The 22,768-nt window shown below is 43.8% G+C and overlaps 1 protein-coding gene across 2 annotated transcripts in view; it reads right to left on the minus strand.

The window, feature by feature from the left end:
* MIOS (meiosis regulator for oocyte development) overlaps nt 1–22,768 on the minus strand; it is a 188,328-nt gene that overhangs the window by 57,891 nt on the left and 107,669 nt on the right. For both annotated transcript variants that reach the window (XM_086941922.1, XM_086941923.1), the window contains exon 9: nt 7,156–7,360. In XM_086941922.1, coding sequence (XP_086798048.1) covers nt 7,156–7,360 — 205 coding nt within the window. The remainder of the gene's footprint in view (nt 1–7,155; nt 7,361–22,768) is intronic.

The raw sequence follows: 22,768 nt of genomic DNA on the forward strand, positions 1-22,768 counted from the left end.
GGACATCTTCCTGGGTAATTTCAAAAACTTCCAATTCCGCTGGGGTCCCTTGGTCCGCTTTCTTTCCAAAGGTTTACCATCCGCAGTTTGCCCATCCTCCATTCACGCGGTCCATTTGTTTCAGGTCTAATAGTGCAAACGCATTGAATGCTTGATGAATGTTGTTGTCACCACCACTGAGGGGTGGGGGGGGGTGGTGTGGGGGGGTGGGGGTGTGGTTATTGTCTTTTGTTATTTTATTGTTTGAGGCACCCACACAGATACTACGGCCTACCTCAGCTGGACATGATGGGATACGTGCACAGGCGGCTGCCACTCTTGTAGCTGTTTGGCTGGCTCGATGGACCCTTTGAACTGTGCTTGAACCTAACTTGCTTCCTGGTCCTGTGGCTCTGCCCCACTGTTCTGCTCGATGGCAGCCTGAGGTTGCTTAATGTCATTGCTCAATGCCTATACTCATGCCCCCTGCGTGGGACGATGCGCGGGATTGCCGCTGGCTCATTAGTGCGTGTTTTGCTATAGTCTGGCTCAACAAGATGCATTACCCTTCGATGGGGCCATTATTGTTCCAGGCTGGTATCCTCAAAGTTGAGAAACTAAAATTATTGCCGGCTGCGGATAGCCGATGGGTCTGATATGGCTGTGGATCCGCTAGCCTCACAACTGCAGCATCCGAGCTGGAGGAGATGGTTGTCAGTGTGCGGCAGAGAAATCAGAGCGCAGCACAACAGAGGAAGCTTGTGCTCGCTGGTTGTGGTTTGTGGCACGATGGATGGCAGCGGCAGTCACAACACACCATCTTCCTTCCCTCAATAGATTTCCTTTCAAGGGAGGGTAATGATTCACTCAAGGTTTAAGCACATTAAATAAAATGTGTCTTATAACGTAGATCTCCCTGAGTCCTGGTTCACCAATGATAGACTATGTGCTACATATGGGTATGTTTCCAAACAAGGTACATACAGTGGACAGTCTCTTTAAAGCTGAATATCCTGCACAAAACACATACCACATCCATAGAAATGGCAAGGGGCTGTGACTACGTGACTATTTTTCACTTTATGACATACTAAGGCTGGGATAATTACCAATTGATGAAATGTAACAAGACTCTTCCCCAGTACGGAATCTCTTTTGTTCAAACCAATTAGACTGAAACTAGCTGCCATGTTTTTATGTACTATTACATCGTTTCTATAAGAACACTAGGAGGAAATGTTTCTCCCCCTTCTTTAAAGCTCTTAATGTAAGAAGGGCAGTAAATGCCTATAAGATGCACTCTTACACCAAATCATCTTTATCCTCTAAACTTTTAAACTTCCAGGAAAATCAAAAGGAAAATTTAGACTTTGTAACTCAAAGCATTACAACATTAAAATAAGAACAAATACAAGTATGCATACTGTATAATAATGTGATAATATTTAATCTCTAAATAAACGAAGCGCGGAGATACTCCTCCGGGAGTCGATTCTAGCGCTATATAAACCCACAATTAAATTTAAATTAAATGACATATTGCCTCAACTAGTGTTCTCACATGTTGGGAGACTGTTGTAATTTGGACGTTTTATGGGTTTTTATCCAAACAAACCAATAAATTGAATTGCATACAAGAACAGCAATAGTGTACCCCAGAAGCAATATTATATAGAGATGAACTTTAACTGAAGTCTAGGAGGAGGGTCATGAAGTAGCGGTAAGCACCTTTCCTTGATGAACACTACGGAAAAGGGACACTGAGTCCTCCCGACAGGCCTATCTGCTTGCTCAAGCACACCATAGTTGCAGAGATTAGAATAGCCGTCTCCTTACTGAACACTGCTTCTGTTGTACTGAAAGGTATGTGGGTGTAGGCCATATAAGAAAATCAAGTAGGCCACTTTTTTAAGCTGAGATAAGCTTAGTGAGCTGAGGGATGGGAGAGGTTATTGAAGTAGAGACATCACTATCCTAGTGTTAACAATATTTTCTGTTCTGCCTACTGACAGATATCACTGCCACGATCTTGTTTGCTTTTATAATAACTACTATTCCAATTGAGTGCAGTAGGATAGGATCTTAATTTTAATACATCTTGAAAATATATTCCTAGTTTTAGTGTTATTGAGTTTCATGATGAAAGAGTTTGGGTTGCACTATCTCTTCATGTGAGTCTCCAAGGACTAATCATTACTTAATATGCACCTTATTCAAGTAATCCTCTGTGGGTTGTGTGGGTATTGCAGTCCATCGAGTTCTCGGTCTCCTATAGGTACACTGACGAAGTCACCTGAGCCATAGAGTGTAGAGAATTCTCTCTCTGACCGTGTTCTGGAAAAAATGTCAGAAGACGTACAAGAGCCAGAAGGATACTGGAAGATGTTTAGTCCAATCCACAGGTGTCACAGGCTTGTACTGGATTGATGATGAGGCTGCAATGATTATGTTGAGAGTGTAGCCCTTATTATGGATGCCCTTATATATTGCTTGATGTCCAGCGCCCTGAGGAGTGTATTGAGGAAGTCTTTTGATCTCTTGGTTCTTGAGTCTCCAGGAATGTTGAAGTAAATTTGGGGTAGGTGTGTGGAGCAGAGGCAGTGGGGATCAGTTCTGAGATTTTATCATCTCCTTTAGTGGGTCTCTGAGGTCTCTAGATCGAGTTGAAGGTAGCTGACTTGGATGGAGAGAGTGAAGTGCTGGTGAGGTGCTAAAATGACTGCAGTAATGTCGGTTCACTTATGGTGCAAAAGAGGACCAGAGTTCTCCTCTGTCTAATGTGTTTTGGTCCACGCATTGGATTTTGTGGCCTACTGGGTAAGGTTTTATAAAAATATGTATGGATCTAGGAGTGTCTCTGTGAAGAACAGTACATACAGGTTGCACTCTGTGATGATATCTGCAATGTTGGCGAGCATGGACAACAGAGGTGGGGGCATTGAGCGCAAGTTTGCATGCTTGATCTAAATATTATTTGCATGCAAGCAAGGGAGACATGAATCAGTTCTGAAGTGTTGATTGTGCAAATGTGGTATGTGCAATATCTGCTGTGGTGATGTGTGATGCAGGTAACCTGGATGGCTTATTTAAGAGACCAGGCTTATATCACTCAGCCATTCTTGGCTTGAACAGTGCCAAACAGGACATGCAATTTTTTGTGACTGCTCTTAGCTACGGATGCCTGAGTGATGGGATGGCCAGAAAATCAGACTGAAGTATTGAAATTGTTCTTGTGTTAGGAAGTGCTGGGTGTAGGAAACTGGGTTTTTGTAGCAGCTGTCCCCTCACTTTTTGCCCCCTTTTTGGCTACTGGATGATGATTTTCGACTAACAGTGCTGGGAGGCCTGCTAACCCGACCTCAGTGCCAGTGCTTCTTCCTTAAACAAAGTGATGATTGATTGTTTCATAATTGGCCAAGGACTTTAGCACCCCTGTATGTCTCTAGTAAATGGTACCACAGGTACTTTCCTAGGGCAGGGGTACTAAAGAGGGTCCCTAAGGGTTGAAGTATGTCTTAGGCCACCCTAAGGGACCCACAAACAAAGTACACACAGGATGCCATTGCAGGCTGAAAACACATCTGAAAATATGACATGGCATACTACGGTGTGCCACGCCAAAGACACTGCATGGGCTATATGCAAGTCACCCCTACAGCAGGCCTGGGAGCCCTAAGGTAGGGAGTATTATAGCACATGTGAGGACATATCTGCAAGAGCAGAACTGCCACTGTAATATCTACTTTCATTACTTGATATTACAAGTGAGTAGGGAATCCATCTTAAGTTATATACTAGGCACTGGTGTAAAGGAGTTTCCCAGCTACCTATTGGCTTAACTGAAACCTATGGTCTATCAAAAATCTTGTATTAATAAACTAACACTGATTCCACAGATGCATTTATTAATACATGCACCCAGAGGGTACTATAGAGGTACCCCCTGACTCCTATTTGTCCTCTAGTGTGCAGGCTGGCTGATCCTGTCAAGCCAGCATCACAGACGAATTTCAGAACCCTAGGAGGTGAGAGCCCTGCTCTGAGGTTAGAAACAATGTCTGCTCTAGCAGGAGGGGTTTACACATCCTCCGCACAGGATAGCTAGTACATTAGCATGTCAAGGCAGGAAGTTTCAAGGAGCACACCACCCTTGATATGAGAGACTGGCTTCCCTAGACATGGAGAATGCCACCCTCTGCCCTTACGCTCATTTGGCACCAGGACAGGTGGGAAAATCGCTATGAAGGAGGCGTGTTGCACTGCCAGGCTAGACACACCTCTAAGGTGGGCAGCCTGAGATGAACATGAAAATTAGGTTTCCACTATCTTGTGTGTGGTGGAAGTAGGATCTCTGTGAGAAGATGATACCCACTCCTCACAGGAAGTGGTCATCTAGGGGTGTAGTGATCCCGGGGTAAGTAACCCATTGGCTACTACCCTAACCTCCATTAACGCACCTAAATTTAGTATTTCGGTGGCTCCCTGACACCAGGAATCAACTATTGGGAACCAAGGAAGAAAGAAGAAGGACCTAAGAGAGTGAGAACTGAAGTCGTGCACCAAAAATTGGCAAAAAACCCTGCCAGGCTGCTCGCACTTCGACCACCGCTGGGACCGACTTTGCCAAACACTGGACACCCTCCCCTAAACACTTGAAGGACTGCCCAGCATTTCAACAACCAAGAAAGATCTCCCTTGGAGTAGAGGAGCTGCTCCCCTCTATTTGCAGGCACCGCAAAGCATCTGCCGGTCCACCGTGTTCCTAACTTTTGGACTCACCGAAGAAGCAAAACGTCAGGAGAAAGGTCTTCATGCTCCAGGATGTCAGATCCAACTCCTTACAGGACCTCCAGAAGCCAATCAGTAGCAATACCCTGGGTACCGAGGCAGTGGCAGCTACCAAGGCTTGTTGGTGGTCAAGTCCAGAGTCCAACAGCACAAGCAAGACCTACTGTCGAGGGACATCAGGATCCACCAGGCCAGCATTGAGAGCGGCGCTGCTGCCCTGTTTTCCCTCTTCATGAGGTCTGTACGACAGAGAGTGAGCCTCTGACCACTTGACTAGACGCTGCAAAGCAGCCCTGCACCCATGCTCCACAGCCAGAGTCAAAGGGGAGCGATGGTGCCAAAGTGGCCGTGAGACCCTCAGGAACTGAGCCCACCCTTTGGTTTAGCCGGACTGGTTCCCCAGTTGCAGCCTCTTTCTGTAGGGACCGAGAACTGCAAGAGTCTTCAACTGCACGACACCACCGGACAAAGCCCCAGTGCACACAAGTCCTCCAGCTGAGTTTGAGTGGACCAACGGTGTTCCGATGGAGCCAAGACCCTCAAGACTTGAGCCCCAGTGGGTGCGCAGTGATTGGCCCCACAGTCCCTACTTAGTCTCTTTGTGACGGCTGTTCCCCATTGACTTCACCAGGGCACCCAACGCTGTATTGCACGCCTGCACCCTGACGCCCAGAGCCACCCGATGTGACCTGCTGATGTTGCCTTGGACCTTGCCAATATGTACCTTAAGTCCTTAAGAACAATCCTGTGAATCCCTTCTATTTGCAGGAATGCAGTATATGATTATTTCCAATAGGATAACATTAACATTGCCGCATTAAAAAGGTACAAGTGCCAGTGTACTGCTGTAAAGTTGTGATAACTCAAATATCAGTGTATTTCTATACACTTTTGAAACAGTGATATTTCAAAACAAAGTACTTACCCAATTACGATCAGTGTAATTTTTCTAAATTGGTATGGATCTCCTTTAAGAGCGTATCATTCATTTACTCTGTGTGTGTAGCAAATGTCTAACACGCCTCCTTGATAAGCCTAAGGTTGCTCGACCACACTACCCCCAAAAAGAGCACCTTGGAATTGTTAAAGCAAGCCCTGCCCACTCATAGGCGATACCTGGACTCTCAATATTATGTACCAAAAAAGAGCTATATTGTGCAAAGAGCCAGCTTCCTACACTGGGAATGTGCAGGTGAACTGGAATGGCATGTAGCAGCAGTTTGTGTGACCTCAGTGTGGTGCACTTATTTATAAGATGGTTGCAACGTGTGGTGCAGTAAATGGCTGGCCTTAAAAATAAAAACTGCTAGGTACTGAAATACTCAAGTTTTAAATATTATGCTTCAAAACCTGTTGCAGCAAACATTTCCCAACAGTAAAATATATAGTTAAGTATAAATGTACAATAATTAACCCCAGATACCATGATGAAATCTTTAAGAGAGATGTACATGTGGAGTTTTCAATTCTAAATCCAACTTAACCAGAATTCTCGTGGAGGTGAGAATATATATCATATATAGATATATTTTTTGGCTTCACTACTTTTCTAGCACATTATTTTTTTCCTAAGATTTGGCAACATATAACTAGAAAAGCTTAGCAGGCCAGGATGGGCTGAAGCCGCAAGGAGAGACAGGTCATGTGAACTTGTGTCATTCTGCTTGTGATTGCAATCTTTCTCTGGCATTTAGTTGGCTTTTAACAATTCTTAATTTGGGAAACACTGGGCAGACCAAGGGTGGCTGTGATGACATGTAGTTTGAAGTCATGTAATCTGAATTTGACAACTGACTTGTGGGGTGCAACTTGTGATTCGTGTGTGGGGACTGGCAAACATTAAACAATTATGTGGGTGAGAAACGTGGTCAACGCGATGGATATTTTAGTATGACTCCTCTCAGTGACCTCCATGACAAGAAGGTCATTCATGGGGTTCCACTTTAAAATACCAAAAGTGTTTTTTCATACCATCACTGATGAAGGTTTTTCCCCAAAAAGAGAAATCATCTGGTTCACAGAGGAAGCCTAGGACAGTTCTGAAACCTTTAAAGGTTTCTCACCTGTGAGCCTTTTTGGAGGCAGAAGCAGCCAGAACACTCCTGACAAAGTACTAACCAGAGGTTTACATTTTTTATTTTTAGAAGACATTGATTGTATACTACAGTATGGATTGTATGGCAGTACTGCCTTCCACCACTTCAAGATAGTCAACATGTTACCCTGGTGAGTGGTGAACCAAATAATCTTTATGAAGCTCAGACTGTGTGTGAAATCTACAACCGATTCTTTAGTTGTTAGCAGCCAGTTTACTTTGACAGTGACATAGACACAATATGAGGCACTGCATTTATACATAAAGATTAATTTTACAAAGTAAGATAATACCTGGGCAGCTTGAAACAGGGGTTCCCATATTTATGAGGCACAGTGCACAGCGAGGTAGGGGTTTGCGACATCCAGGACAACTAGTGACCTTTGACTTGGTTGGTGAACCACTGACTCCATATTGGCTAAAACCTCGACCCTGGTGAGGCACTGCTGAACAACTGTACGAGATGGACTTTCCACAGAAATTGCAGCTCACAAACACCTTAGAGAAATGTAAGAACAAGTAATTAAGTAACCAAAGAGAACTGCATTCAGATGACTTAAGGCAGTAACAATTAACTGGCAAGCTAAGTTTCAAATAGATTACCCAGGAAACCGGGGTAAGGATTCCAGCATTAATTTGAAATAAAGGAATAGCTAGCACAGGACTACTTATTTTGCAATTGTGGCTTAACTCTTCAATTGAAATCATTGAACCAGGAACGGGACCTCTACTGTACATGTAACATGCTAAGTCTAAAATACCTTGCATACAGGGCTATGTCAAGAAAGACATTCAAGCTCAATAAATCAGGGGCTGAACAATTCAGATGCTTTAGTAAACCCCTTTTTGCCCAGTGAGTGAAATTAAAAGTGGTCCCACACTTGGTAATAAGCGCATGCGATAACGTTTGCACCCCCAGGAATCTTCTACAGGGACCTACCAGCAGGTCACACCTGCCAATATAGATCATGGAGAAAAAAACTGCTAATTGCCAGACAAGCGGGTTTTGGTGGAGAAAGCACCTGTCCCCCATTATGTTTGGTCAGTTGCTGACATTTGCAGAATGCAGCAGAGATATATATGATTTTAAGGAGACACTGTTCTTGGGCCACTGTGATCTGGTGCAGAGGTAACAGTGAAGCGCCCATAATTCCTTGCCTGCGTAGAATACACCACAAAGCACTGGGTCTGTTCATGCTCCTCTGTGCTGACAACATAGTGCGGGGAGTGGCAGGACCTGGTAGTCCTTGACCTGGGAGCCGAAAGAGCCGCCTGACCCTATTTCAGTGCCGTCTCCCTGCTCTGGAAGCTGCTTTGCCTTGTGGTTTTTGGAGGTGACCCCTTCGCCCCCTTTTTAAAATGGAAGTTCGTGAGCCAAGAGTTGCCTCTAGGAAAGTATACCTGGTGAGACGCTGTAAATTGCTGGGGACGTATCGGGGAGAAGTCCATAACCCTACACAGACATCACCGAGCCGTAGGAACTGGCATTGCATACACTTGTGCCTATCAGTGCTGCTCCGGGGGTGCAGGAAAGTGATGGGCCCTGCCGGCATTTCTAACTGGAACGCTTCTGGCATTGCGATACACCTTGACAGGGCATGGTGTTCACAGCTGGCTCAACATGGACAAACAAGATAATAAGCAGCCCAAGTTATCCTTTAACTCTATGAGCCAAAGTAAAACAGAGGAGCCCAATCATGAGAGCCGTACAAGGGGGGGCTTCTATATCCATTGATGAAGGGCCAAATCAGGACTTCAAAATCAAACTTATAGAGGTTAAAGGAAAGGGAGGAAAAACAAGATGCCGCATTGAGAACCTGGACACCTATGCTTCAGACATTGACGACACCCTGTTGTCCGCAAATGAGCTCCTACCACAGATGGAAAAAGTTTTGGAGATCATTAAAAATAAGACTGAAGACATGTAAGCACAGTCCTGATGCAACAATCTTTGTATTCTCAGTGTGCCAGAGTCCATTGCCGTGGACAAATGGAAACATATGTGGTGACCATTCTCCGTTCCCAGTTTGGAGATGCCCTTACCCCCGTCTTTATAAAGGATCATGCCCACAGGTCACTGGAACAGCAAGCTCCACCGGGGTGTCAGTGCAGCCTACTGTGACCCATTTATTAAACTAAAGAGACCACATCCTGAGATTGACCAGAGAATGGCAATCTCTTCAATACCAGGGCAACACTATTTTCGTTTACCCAGATTTCACCCTTCCTTTTTTCCGGCCTTCAGGGAGTTTCTGCCGGTGAAACGCATCCTACAGAACTGTCCCACCTATTCCTTAATTGACACGGCAAACCTGGCTGTCAGCCACAACAAGAAGAACCATTGCATTACAGACCCAAAAGTTGGCAATGAAGTTCTTGTGCATGCTGAAGGATCCCTCCGACAGGTGTGCCACCATCACCTCCATCGGACTCTAGCAGACACCTTAGTGATCATGATTAGGCATCAAATCACAGCCTCAGCCACAAACAAGCTCAAACACTGCTTGCCACTGTGCCCAAAGGACTACTGACATGCCTTTCTCATTTCAATTTTCATTGAGACATTGAATTCACCTATTCAGTAAACTCCACAGCCTCTCAGCATGTACAGTTCCATTGGGCATGCCAAACCACTACAATGCTTTTGCTATTGTGAATGCTATTGGTCACTGCCTAACCTACAGCCCGCTGGGATGCTTCATGCCCGCTGGGATGCTTCATTCCCCCTAGGCCGCCCAGTTTTCCAAAGCTGGGCTATAAGCTTGGCCACTGGCGGCCTCAAGGGAAGTCTCCCTCTATGTTTGTTGAGCATAGGTATAGGCAGAGTTCTTCAATCTGTGGGCGCGCCCCCCTGGGGGGTGCGACACCATCCCAGGGGGGGCGGGCAATCCACTCCAATCTTACCTTTGTTTGGAGAACTCTGGTATGACTGGAGGGGGGTGTGAGGGGAAATCGATGGGGCACTATGTGCCCGTTCTTTTGTCTGGGTAATTCTCCCAGGAGGGGGTTAATTCTCGGAGTTGACAGCTTCAGCTGCAGTGCAAGGCAAGGAGTCTCCTCTGCTAAAAAACGAAAGCAAACAAACAGACACGCTTTCGGTTTTAGCAGAGGAGACCCCTTGCCTCCCACTGCAGCTGAAGCTGTCAACTCCGTGAATTAACCCCCTCCTGGGAGAGTTAGCTCTTCCCAGAAAGGAGACAAAGTTTCCAGAGACGTTTTAAGGCATGGGCAAAGTGGGCTCTAGCCCAGGGCCCCAGCCTTTCAAAGGGGGGAGGGGTCAAAGAGTTGAAAGAGCCAGCTCTGTTCTACAGTCTTGCCTTCATGACCTTGAGTAATGTAAATAGCGTTTTTTTTATCATTCATATTTAATGTGTATTACAGACATTTTGCAGACAAAATGTGTTATACAACGAAGTCATAGTTGCTGCTTTTTCATTTTATGCAACTAACATCCATTGACAAATCCTATTTTCATGGATTGTTGTAGGTCTAATGTTACTGGATGTAATGATAGAAACAGTAAAATACCAGTTGCTGCACATTATGCTCAGTACAGATTTTTAGCTTCAGTGTTTTAAGACACGCCCTTAATTACATCAGACAGGCCCCTTGGAGAGACCCCCAGATTTTTCATCCCACTTAAAGTCTTGGAAACAACCCCATGTCACAGTCACCTGAGGTCCTGGAACTGTGCATCATGCATGACTCATGCCTTCCAAGTTTTCAGATTGCCTATGTTCAGGGGCATAGTGAACCCTCCCCCTACCCCTTGCTTTAGGAAATATAGCAGGGGCTAAGTTCTTGATGGGCCTCTTCTGTCTGCAACTCTTCAGACAAAGGCTTAGTTCATAATTAATGTGAGAGGGGGTGAGTTAATAAGTGAAGGAATGGGTGAATAGCTGGATAGATTAGTGAAAGTATGAATGGATGAGTGAAGGGGTGAATGGAAGGATGAGGGAAAGGATGGATAGATGAGTGAATGAGGGAGGGATGGATGAGAGAAAGGGTAAATAAATAGATGTATGGATGGAATAGGTTGAGGTACGGGTGGAATGGTGGATGTATGGGTGAAATGGTGGATGTTTGGGTAAACGGGTGGATGATTGAGTGAAAGGATGGATAGATGAGTGAAAGGATGGATAGATGAGTGAAAGGATGGATGAATAATGAGTGAAAGGATGGATGGATGCATGAGTGGAAAGATGGATGAGAGTAAATAGATGTATGTATGGGTGGAAGGGTACATGGATGGGTAAAAGGGTACATGGATGGGTAAAAGGGTACATGGATCAGTGAAATGGTGGATGGATCAATGAAAGGGTGGATGATGGACGAGTCAATGGGTGGATGGATGAGAGAAATAATGGATGGATTGATGTATTGATAAGTGAAAGGGTGAATGAATAGATAGATGGATGGATGAGTGAAAGGGTGGATGTAAGGATCGAGGAGTGAGTGAGGAGGTTAGGTGGACAAAAGGATGGATAGAAGAGTGAAAGGGTGGATGCGTGGATGAGTAAATGGATGAGTGGGTGGCTAAGTGAAAGGGGAATGGAGAGAGAAAGGGAGGATGGATAGATGGATGAGTGAAAACATGGATGAATGATTGGCAGAATGGATGGGCAAATGTGTGCAGGGATGAGTGAAAAGAAGAACATAAAGATGGATGAGTCAAAGAATGCATACATGAGTTAAAGGGAGGGTGGAGAGCAGGAAGAAAGGATGGATGAGTGAAAGGTTGAATGGGTGGACGGATGAGTGACTGGGTGGATGGATGAGTAAGTTAAAGGATGGCTGGATGGGTGAAAGGGTAAATGGTTGGATGGATGAGTGAATGGATGGATGGGTGGGTGGAAGAGTGGATGGATTAGTGAAAGGATGGATTGGGTGAAATTATGGATGGATGAGTGAAAGGGTGGATGGAGGGATGGTTGAGTGAAATGAAGGATAGATGATGGATAGGTTTGCAAACGGTTGAAAAGATTTGGATATGAATGGGACACAGATGGAAGGACAGAATGAATGGTGACAGAATGAACAGATGACAAAATGTACATGATAAATGGGGAGGGTTGTGATGACTTACCTTGCTTTCTTGGTGCCATAAGAGCTGTAGTTCAGATTGGAAGGTATTTAAATTGTTTGGCTACTCCCTTGCCTATGTGTTACTATTCTGTATTCTATGTGTGCTCATGTGTGGGATCTATGCATCATGCATATGACATTTTGCGTGATATCCAACTGCTACTTGAATGCAAAGCCCCCATAAGCAAAGTCAGGTTCCATATTTTAAGTTCACTTAATGAAACACCCATAATGTGTAGTGCAGGGCTCGAAAAATCCAAAAAATTGTAATAGTCCTGCAGTACTAGTACCTTAAAAAATGTCCTCGACCTAACAGCAACCTACTTGACCTCCGTCTCTGAAAGCGGAGCAAATGTGACAAGCTAACAAGATTTAAAGGCATCTTTATTGCTCATAAACTTTGTGAGCAATAAAAATGCCTTTAAATCTTGTTATCTGGTCACATTTGCTCCGTTTTCACAGACAGAGGACAAAAGTTGGTTTGTTTTCCTACTCGCCAGAAAGGGCGAGTAGGAAGTAAAAACAGCTCGACCTTGTTAAAATTAGCTCGACTATGCGAGCGCTCGAGTGGAATTTGAGCCCTGTAGTGGGTTCATCACAGCAATCCTCCCTTTAGTTCACTTATGCATGGCGCTTTACATCTTACAATTTATTTATTTATTTATTAAGGAGTTTGTGATATTGGGTTCTCAGCCCTTGTGGTATTAAAGACTAAGTACTGTTCAAGACTGGATGTGGAGAACAACCTGAGGATGGCAGTAGCAAAAATCCACCCACAGATTGATAGTCTAAATGTGGCTAAACACCGGCACACCCGTCACATTCATGTTGGTGGTGTTATTATTAATCTATGTCCTGTGAAAAACAAAGCATCCTAGTAAAAAGAATTTGCGCACATTTTATCTTGGAAAATGATGTTTTGAGCTGTGTAATAAGCCTCTGTCGTTTCACCACACACAAACCTGCAGTTTACTAAACACTCTTATGGTGTTGAAGATTATTTGCGGGATATGGCCCGTAATATGCGCGTGGCAGTCGATCATGTAGTGTACCTGATTCCAGAAATTTCTGTCAGTGGGGGGGGGGGGGGGGGGGGGGGGGGGGGGGAGCAACATCTAAAAAAATTCAGCAGGGGGGGCTCAACCTAAAAAAGTTTGAAGACCTCTGGGTATAGGGGACAGTGAGGGGGTATTTTTAAGAGTTTTCAACAAGGTGGGTAGGTTGACATGGGTGGGGGAGTGACTTGGGGAGTTCATTATGGGTTGGCATGGCACAGAATAGATTCACTGCACGTGAGACGCACACGCACCGTTTCTCATATATACACTGTGACCGTGAAAAACACAAAGTTAACAGCGCACAACTTTAATTACATCCTGTTGCAATAACTAGGTACCTACATAACTTCAACGCACAGTACGTGGTCAAGAATTGAATGCTGGTTGATATTCAAGACAGTAGCTCTCTGGGCCACCAGTACAGATTATATCCTGGGAACTTTGTCTGATTATGTCCCAGTGCTGCTAAAGACAAAATCCGAACAGTCAGACTGGAAAACGTTACTCACAATGAGCAGTTGAATTTACATGGGGCTGTTGGAAGATGTCAAAGATGTGCGACATCTAACGCTGTTTTCTTGCATCCAACCTGGAGATTCTCCCACCCGATCCCAGTTTTGGTTCGAGGTTTACCATGCTATTTAGTCAATCACAGATTACAGGCCTCAGTGCACCCCCTTGGTGGCCTTCCTGGGCGACGTAAAGGACATTCAGGCTCGGGTGAGGCATCAGACTGCCATGTTACTACTCCTGGCCAAAAGAAGAGATTCAATACACTTGGGTAGGAGCTTAGCACCGTGGCTGCAAAAATCAGCATAATGCCAGGAACAGTTGTATGCATACTGGGAGCTATGGACAGCATGTTCACGCTCCAATGATATTTGGTATCTGCTAGCCTTGGTATCTTGCATCCCAGACGGAGACTGAACCAAACGAGATTCTAGATACCTTGTGAATAGATCCTCCACCTGGTGCACTATTAGCAGGCATTTACATGGCAAAAGTTAATATGCTCCATGAGCCACCACCTGTAAAGAAATGCTTGATGTGATGAAGTGCTGTTCCACATGATATACATGTGCTGCGCAAACGTACCTGTTATCTATATAGTTGCTGTGTTGTAAATTTACCAAAAATTTTGATAACATCGAAATAAAAAAGCCAACCAAAGATAAGCAATGGCCACCCTCCAAGCCCACTGTAAGTTTTTGGTATGTGCACAAGAGGTTATTTGCAAACAGATAACTAAAAACTGTTTGGTAAGCTATATCTTAAAAACAAAAAGGACCAGCTGTAGTCTATATGGATTTTCAGTCCCAGGAATAGCAAAGGTACACTCTAGCCTCAATCTGATGACACTTTTTGAAGGAATGACATTCAAAAGCCACAAATTCCATAGCTGGGCTACTTCAACGAGTCCCATGCCACTACCTGCCTTCTTGTTGGACATTGGAAATTCCTTAGCAGCAATAATATTTAAGAAGATGTAGGATTATCCTGCCCTCCTTGACATGCAGCTTCACTGGCAACCAAACTGGCGCCTCGCCACCTATAGCAGATCATACTTTTACACTGGTCTTCGATCCAGTGATGCACGACTCAGTCTCTTCAAAATCAGACTGCTCAAAAGTTGTATACTTTAGATAATTGCTTTAAAGTTTTTTCATAAATCCCATCCAGAGAGGTCATTGTAAATTACCTAGGTAATAAAAGGTTAAAAAACATGCTTATGGATGTTGCTATTATTTCGCTTTAAACCAATTGTTTATTTGCACTATTTCACTTGTCACTTGCACAATATGGCGCAACGTATACATACTTTAGAATATTTGTCGAACAATCATACATTTTAAATCAATGCCATTTTAGAATGTCTTCGGACAGGAGACAAATTAAGCCAATTACTTTTTCGGGGGCGGGCGTGGGGCCCATCCTTTCCTAGTTTAATTTCATGCAGAGACTCTGGCATTAATGGCTTATATCCTCACCCCTGCCCCTCCCGCAACACTCTTCAGGTACTCAAAGGGAGCAGCTTCTGAATAATCCGAATTTCTGCCTGCTTCTGAATAATGCAAATTTCAACCTGCTTCTAAATAATGCGAATTTCTGCCCCTAGATTGGATTTGACATGTTATAAAATGATGCAACTAACTTGATTGAGTCGAACACAATTTCCTTTTTTTTCCTTTTTCTTATCTTACATACGAATAAGATGCACTTTAAGTCCAGGTGGTGTCTGTGTCGGAGTAAGTTAACACATCCGCAGCTGACAGCTGCTGTGATGTTCCGGTCACTAGCTCAAAAGCTGTCAGGGTCCAATAAGACTCTCTTCCTTTCGAATTTATAACTGATCACCATTTAAAATGGTAAAAGTAACAACAGTTACTTTCAGCACATAGAAAGGAAAGACGTGTTCATGCAGCGCTTCATAGTAGCACGAAGCACTATATAAAACATGTTAAAATGAAATGCAGCCAAAAGATTCTGCACTTGTCCTACATTATTATTTTAGATAAACTGGTATTTAGTGCATTCTAACAAACGTGAGGGATAGAATCAACTATTCCTATCTAGGTTTTATTTGAGCCAAACAAATAATACTCACCACAGACCGCGCAAAAAAATGTCAGTTGGAAATTGACTCCCAATGAACGTGGTCGTTAAAACTAATGCCAGAGTGCAGAGGGCGCCTTCAACTTAATAAAATGGTGTCAGTTGCACATTCCCCGCGAGTTAGGTCCGTGTCAAGCAACGTACTCTGAACTTTTTACAGTATTTAGAAAAGTAACTAAGATGGGGTGCGAGTTTCAGAAATTAATAGAGTTCATATAAAGGCAAAATAGTATCCTCTTTCAAGGTTTACACATTTTATGGGAAACAACAACACAGTAAAAACTAAGCGATGAGGGCAGAGACTAGTGCGAGTTTCAGAAATTAATAGAGTTCATATAAAGGCAAAATAGTATCCTCTTTCAAGGTTTACCCATTTTATGGGAAACAACAACACAGCAAAAACTAAGCGATGAGGGCAGAGACTAGTGTGCACAAGTCTTAGTTCAAATTATTTCAAACAAAGTTTAGTATTGACGCTCAACTCTCCGTGGCCGACTGCTCCCAATGAAACTCTTACTTATGGAAAAGGAGCGTCTTCTCAGTACCAATGATTGTATCAGTCAATTATTGACATTTGTCCAATGAACAGTCAGCAGGCCAAACTTTTGTTCCAATGGATTGTTCCAGTTGTATTCCAAAAATATCAGAAACAGCATCTTTTCATTCTGTACTCGATACCCCAGGAACTTAAAATCAGCCAATATTTGGAACCATACATTAAGTTATTCTAAATAATCCAAATCATATTTATCTTACAATTCCCTAAACCTTGAGATTTGACAAAAGTCTGTTAATCCTAAATAGACACTAAAGTCCATGTTAAAAAATATTATTCAGGAAAAACAAACTAAAAGGGACATACCTAAAATTTGAATTCAATAAATCCTCGCTGTAATGAGAATCTTCTTATGTTGATCCTTAATCATAGGCATACATTTCTGAATATAAAAATATTGTCATAAATTCTCTACATAGTGGTCTATTCCAAAAAAAACCTAATTATAGTCCCCAAAATAACCGAGACATACCTAGTCAATTCTTGTTTTTAGAACATGTTTTGTATCGTGTTTTTTTGCCTAACCATTAGTCCTCACATGGATACTCCTCCAATGTGTGTCCAATATCGTTTTCAACTCAGCGCTTTTTGGTCTTGTTGTGTGGGTACTCGCAGCCAGGACAAATTCAGAAAATAAGGTCAGGCACTTGTGATATTGAAATAGATGCTAAAGATTGTGATTTTAAAGTGATTAATTTATCTGACGGAGTGTTGAACGTGCATTAGTTAGCCGTCTTACAAAGACTCTTATCATTTTGTCCAATTAATTATTGTAATTTCACTGATGTTGAGATTGATTTATATAAGTTTGCAAGAAAATTGAAATTAAATTTTTTTTTCGACAACACACACTTATTTATTTGACCGAGGGTGAGACGTATGGGATGGAAGATAAGGCATCTATGTTAGACATTTCAACAGACTATGACTGCCCTAGTGGTCTGAGACCAGCATCTAAATTTATTCCCCAAGGTCCCCAGTATGCAGCAATAGACTTATTTGTGAAAAAGACCATGGAAGACTAGTATAAACTGGAGAATCAAATTAGATGTGGTATGAAAAATTATGGGTATCATGACAACTTATCTAAAGAGGAACTGCAAGCAAATATCACCCTGAAAAATGATGCAATCATTGTAATACGTAAAGCCGATAAAGGTGGCAACATTGTGGCGATGAGTAGTGAGGATTATAGCAATGACGAGAGGAGGCAGTTGGGCTACACAAGTTGCTATAAGAAATTGAATACTAATCCAATGAAAGAGGCAAGAAGAAGGATAACTGAAAGACTATTCATCTGGAAAGAACAAGGTTTATTAGATGGGCAGGAATATAAAAATTTGAATGTGGTTAATCCCACTTTTCCATGTATTTATATATTGCCAAAAATACATAAATCCTTGCAAAAGCCACCAGGAAGAGCTATAGTCTCTAGCATAGGGAGTCAAACCCAACACCTTTCTGAGTTTGTGGAATTGTTTTTAAAACCTTTAGTCACCAATCTACCTTCTCACATTAGAGATACCATGGATGTATTAAATCAACTACAGGACATGGTCTGGGAGGAAGAAATGAGTTTTGTTACTCTAGATGTTGTAGGGTTACATACCTGCATAGGGAATGATAAAGGCGCAGAGGCGTTCTATCACTTGCTAGGTAAAAGAAGTGCGAGTTAACGAGATCATTTTAATATGTTACAGATATGAGCTTGTTGATTTTGAATAACAACTTTTTTCTATTTGAGGAGAATGGTATCACCAGATACGAGGCACAGCGACTGGTTCCAGGTTTGCTCCCTCTTATGCCAACCTCTTTATGCATTGGTTTGAGAGGGAGCATGCCTGGAGCAGGAGGGCAACAACATGGATGGATTTAATTCTATTTTGGGGGTGCTTTATTGATGATAGTCTGGTTATATGGAGAGGATCCGTGTCGGATTTGACAGATTACTTTGAATTCTTGAATAATGATTTTAAAGTCACTTTCACCATGTGCCACCAAAAAGACAAAATAGAATTTTAGATGTGGAGTTGTTCACTGTAGAGAATATAGTACAAAGTAAGTTATTTCGAAAAAAGACAGCCACACATTCTATCATACGAGTAGATAGTGCCCACCCTCCAGCGGTCATAAAAGGGATTCCCTACGGAGGAATGATACGCATTTGCGGAACTACAGTTTAGATAGGGACTTTGAAGTAGAATTGAATGAATTACAGAGCAGACTATCAGGCAGAGGATATTCAAGGATTTATTTAAATCAAGCTAAAACTGGAATTAGTTTGGTCAAAAGAGAAGGAAAGTAAAGAGTAGCCTTCGGTTCAACATATAGTATAAATCAAAAACGGATTTATAAGACTTTAGAAAAAAACTGGGATTTGTTGAAAGGAGTACCTGGATTGTTAAATGTAGTTTCTGATAAGTCAAAAATGACTCCCAGGAAATGTCCCACTCTAGGGGGGATTAATTACACGGAACTATTTGGAACCACTAACTTCACAAAGAGACAATTGGCTCCCAGCCCCATCGAAAGGGTTTTTCACATGCAGGCATGTAATAATTGTGATTTAGGGGGGAATCGTATTCAAGAATGTAGTTACAATACATGTGTAAAATATTGCATCAATGAATATATGAATTGTAACAGTTGTGGAGTAATTTATATAATTCTATGTGAATGGCAGAATATTTACACAGGAAGTACAAGTGTGCTTTAAAATTGAGAATTCAGGAACATAGGAGATCAACTATAAACAAAGATGTTAAATCTCCTCTATTCCAGCACATAAAAGACTACCATGAATATAAAACAAAATTTAAGTTTCATGGTTTACAGAAAATAGAACAGAAAGGTAGAGGTGGTGACTGGGAACTGCACCTACGCCAGCAGGAAGCCAGATGGATTAGCATGTGCAGAGCTGTGGCCCTAGGCCTAAACAGCTAAACAGTGATAATGAGATGCACTATTTTTTTAAAATTAACTTGTTGTGAAACTTAATCTTGTTAAGTAATGTTTACATAATTGAGTAAAATTTAAAACTTCAAAATGAAGAAAGAAATATTAAGTTAAAACTGAAAGAGTAAGTGGAGGAGTGCATCTTGCAAAAAAGACGATCACTAAATAATGAAATGAAGACAGGCAGATGTGCTTAATACATAATTACATAATTACACTGCGCTCAACGCTACATACACTCCAAATACTACTCAGTGCCACATAATTACACACCACATAATTATACTCTACTGAATGCAACACACACTCCACACAATACCATTCAGTGCCACATAAATATATACTGCAAATGCTACTTACCAGTATGCATCTGTTCTTGGCATGTAGGGCTGCTGACATTCATATCTGTGCATAGATCGCCGCCTAGTGTTGGGTCCGGATGATTGCACATTGTTGTCCTGGAAGAGTCTTCGAAGTATCACGAGATAGGTGGTTCCTCCCCTGGACTACAGTGCGCATGGGCATCGACTCCATCCCCAGATTGTTTTTAGCCATTGTGGCCGAGATGGAGTGAACTATGTGAATGATGACCATGCCATGACATGATATGTAAATACTGCAGCTGCTACAGGCGCCGGGGAGGAGGGCGGGCGATATGAATGTCAGCAGCCCTACATGCCAAGAACAGATGCATACTGGTAAGTAGCATTTGCAGTTCGAGGCATGTGGGCTGCTGAATTCATATCTGTGCATAGAATACATAGCAGTCCCTCCATTAGCGGCGGCCGCCCGTGCCAGCTGCAGCAGTTTGGAAAAGTGTCTTGAGAACAGCCTGACCTACAGCTGCCTGCTGCTTAGAGTGCACGTCTACACAGTAATGTTTAGTAAATGTATGTGTGGTAGACCATGTGGCTGCTCTACATATGTCCTCTAAGGGAATGTTTCCAAGGAAGGCCATAGAGGCCCCCAACTTTCTGGTGGAGTGGGCTCTCGGTGGAATTGTAAGAGTGCGTTTAGCTTTTGCATAACAGATCTGAATACATTTCACGATCCACCTAGCAATACCAGCCTTGGAAATAGCGTTACCTTTGTGGTGTGATGCAAAGGCAACGAAAAGCTGCTTAGTCTTTCTAAAATCCTTGGTCCTGTCAATGTAATACATTAGGGCCCTTTTAACGTCAAGGGTATGGAGCATCCGCTCCGCAAGCGACTCAGGATTTTGAAAAAACACCGGCAACTCAATTGTTTGGTTTATGTGAAACTGAGACACAACCTTGGGTAGAAATTTAGGGTTAGTGCGGAGCACTACCCTGTTAGCATGAACTTGGAAGAAAGGCTCTTGGATTGAGAGGGCCTGCAGCTCACTAACCCTCCGTAGCGATGTAATTGCTACTAAGAAAGCCACTTTCCAAGTCAAGAACTGAAGTTTACAAGAGTGTAGTGGCTCAAAAGGAGGACCCATCAGTCTTGTAAGAACCACATTGAGGTTCCATTCCGGAGCTGGTGGTGTCCGTGGTGGAATGACCCTTTTGAGTCCTTCCAGAAAAGCTTTGATAGCAGGCACTTTGAAAAGTGAAAGGTGCTGTCTATTCTGGAAGTATGCGGCCATCGCAGACAGGTGAATGCGGATGGAAGTATATGCCAAATTACACTGGTACAGATGAAACAGGTAACAGATGATGTTCTGAATGGAAGCATCCAGTGGGTTAATGTTGTGGTTTGCGCAATAAATGACAAACCGCTTCCATTTAGCCGCATAACATGCTCTAGTAGTGGGCTTTCTTGCCTCCTGAATGATGTCCATGCAATTGGGAGGAAGATTGAGGTAGCCAAACTCTAGGACCTCAGGACCCAGATCGCCAGGTTGAGCTGTTGCGGATCTGGGTGCTGAATGTCGCCATGGCTCTGCGTCAGAAGGCTGGGTGTAAGATGAAGCCTTTGATGCGGTACCACGGAAAGTTCCAGAAACGTGGTGTACCATGGTTGGCGAGCCCACGTTGGAGCAACTAGGATGAGAGTCATCGAGTGCTGCCTGAGCTTGCGCGCCACCAGCGGTATCAGAGGTGCTGGGGGAAAAGCGTACGCAAATCTGCCTGACCAGTTCATCCATATCGCATTGCCCTGCGATTGCGGGTGTGGGAACCTGGCGGCGAAGCTTTGGCATTTTGCGTTCTCCCTTGTGGCGAACAGGTCTATCTCTGGATGACCCCACCTCTGGAAGTACGGTTGGAGTACTGATGGATGTATCTCCCACTCGTGCATTTGGTGGCTGTGCCTGCTGAGCAGGTCCGCCATCTGATTGTCCTTGCCCGGGAGATGTTCTGCCATGAGGAAAATGTTCCTCTGAATGGCCCACTTCCACATGCTCTGAGCCAGATGAGACAGCTGCGGAGAGTGTGCCCCCCTGTTTCTGAATGTAGTACATGGCCGTCATGTTGTCCGTCCGGATCAACACGACCTTGTTGCACAGATGTACTTTGAATGCCTTTAAGGCCATGAAGATTGCCATCAGTTCCAGTGCATTGATGTGCATCTTCCTTTGCTGTAGTGTCCATAGTCCCTGCACTGTGTACTGGAGTACATGAGCTCCCCATCCCTGGAGAGAAGCGTCCGTCGTCAGGACAATCTGTGGCACAGGCTCGTGGAACGGTCGGCCCTTGCAAAGGTTTTGTGGATTCCACCAATGCAGAGAGTTGTATGCCCGACCGCTCACCAACACTAGGTCTTTCAATTGCCCGTGAGCCTGAGTCCACTGACGTGCTAAGCACTTCTGAAGCGGACGCATATGTAGTCTCGCGTGCGGGACAATGGAGATGCAGGAGGCCATCATGCCTATTAACTGCATGAACACTCTTGCTGGAAGCGAGTGCTGAGGTCTGAATCTTTGGATTAGTGACTGAATGCTGGCGACTCTCACTGAATTTGGCTGAGCAGTGGCCGCCAGAGTGTTTATGGTCGCCCCCAGATACTGCCGTATGTGTGCGGGCTGGAGATGGGATTTTGGGTAATTCAGTGAGAACCCCAGATCGTGCAGGAGGTGAATGGTGTGGGACACGTGGTCGGCGCACTGCTGTTCAGACTTTGCTTGAATGAGCCAGTCGTCCAGATAGGGTTAGACGTGGACGTTTTGACGTCTTAGATGCGCCGCCACCGTTGCTAGGCACTTGGTGAAGACCCTGGGCGCTGTGGTGACCCCGAAAGGCAGAACCTTGAACTGGTAGTGCTGGTTTTGAGTGGTGAACCTTAGATATTTTCTGTGTGAAGGATGCAGGGGAATGTGAAAGTATGCATCCTTGAGATCCAGAGTCGCCAGGAAGTCCCCTTGCCGAAGCAGTGGGAGAACCTGCTGCAGCGTGAGCATATGGAAATGTTCTGACAGAATGTAAAAGTTGAGAGGCCTGAGGTCTAGGATGGGCCTGAGGGATCCGTCCTTCTTTGGAATTAGAAAGTACAGGGAGTAAACACCTGTACCCCTTTCCTGCATGGGAACGAGCTCTAGTGCTCCCTTTTGCAGCATGACGTTGACCTCCTGCTGCAACAAGTGCAAGTGCTCGCCGGACATAGGACGGCTCTTTGGGGGTACGTTGGGTGGAGTGGATGTGAGCTCCAGACAATAACCGTATTGGATAAGAGATCTGA

This window comes from Lissotriton vulgaris, chromosome 10 (assembly GCF_964263255.1).
Source record: "Lissotriton vulgaris chromosome 10, aLisVul1.2, whole genome shotgun sequence".
NCBI lineage: Eukaryota > Metazoa > Chordata > Amphibia > Caudata > Salamandridae > Lissotriton > Lissotriton vulgaris.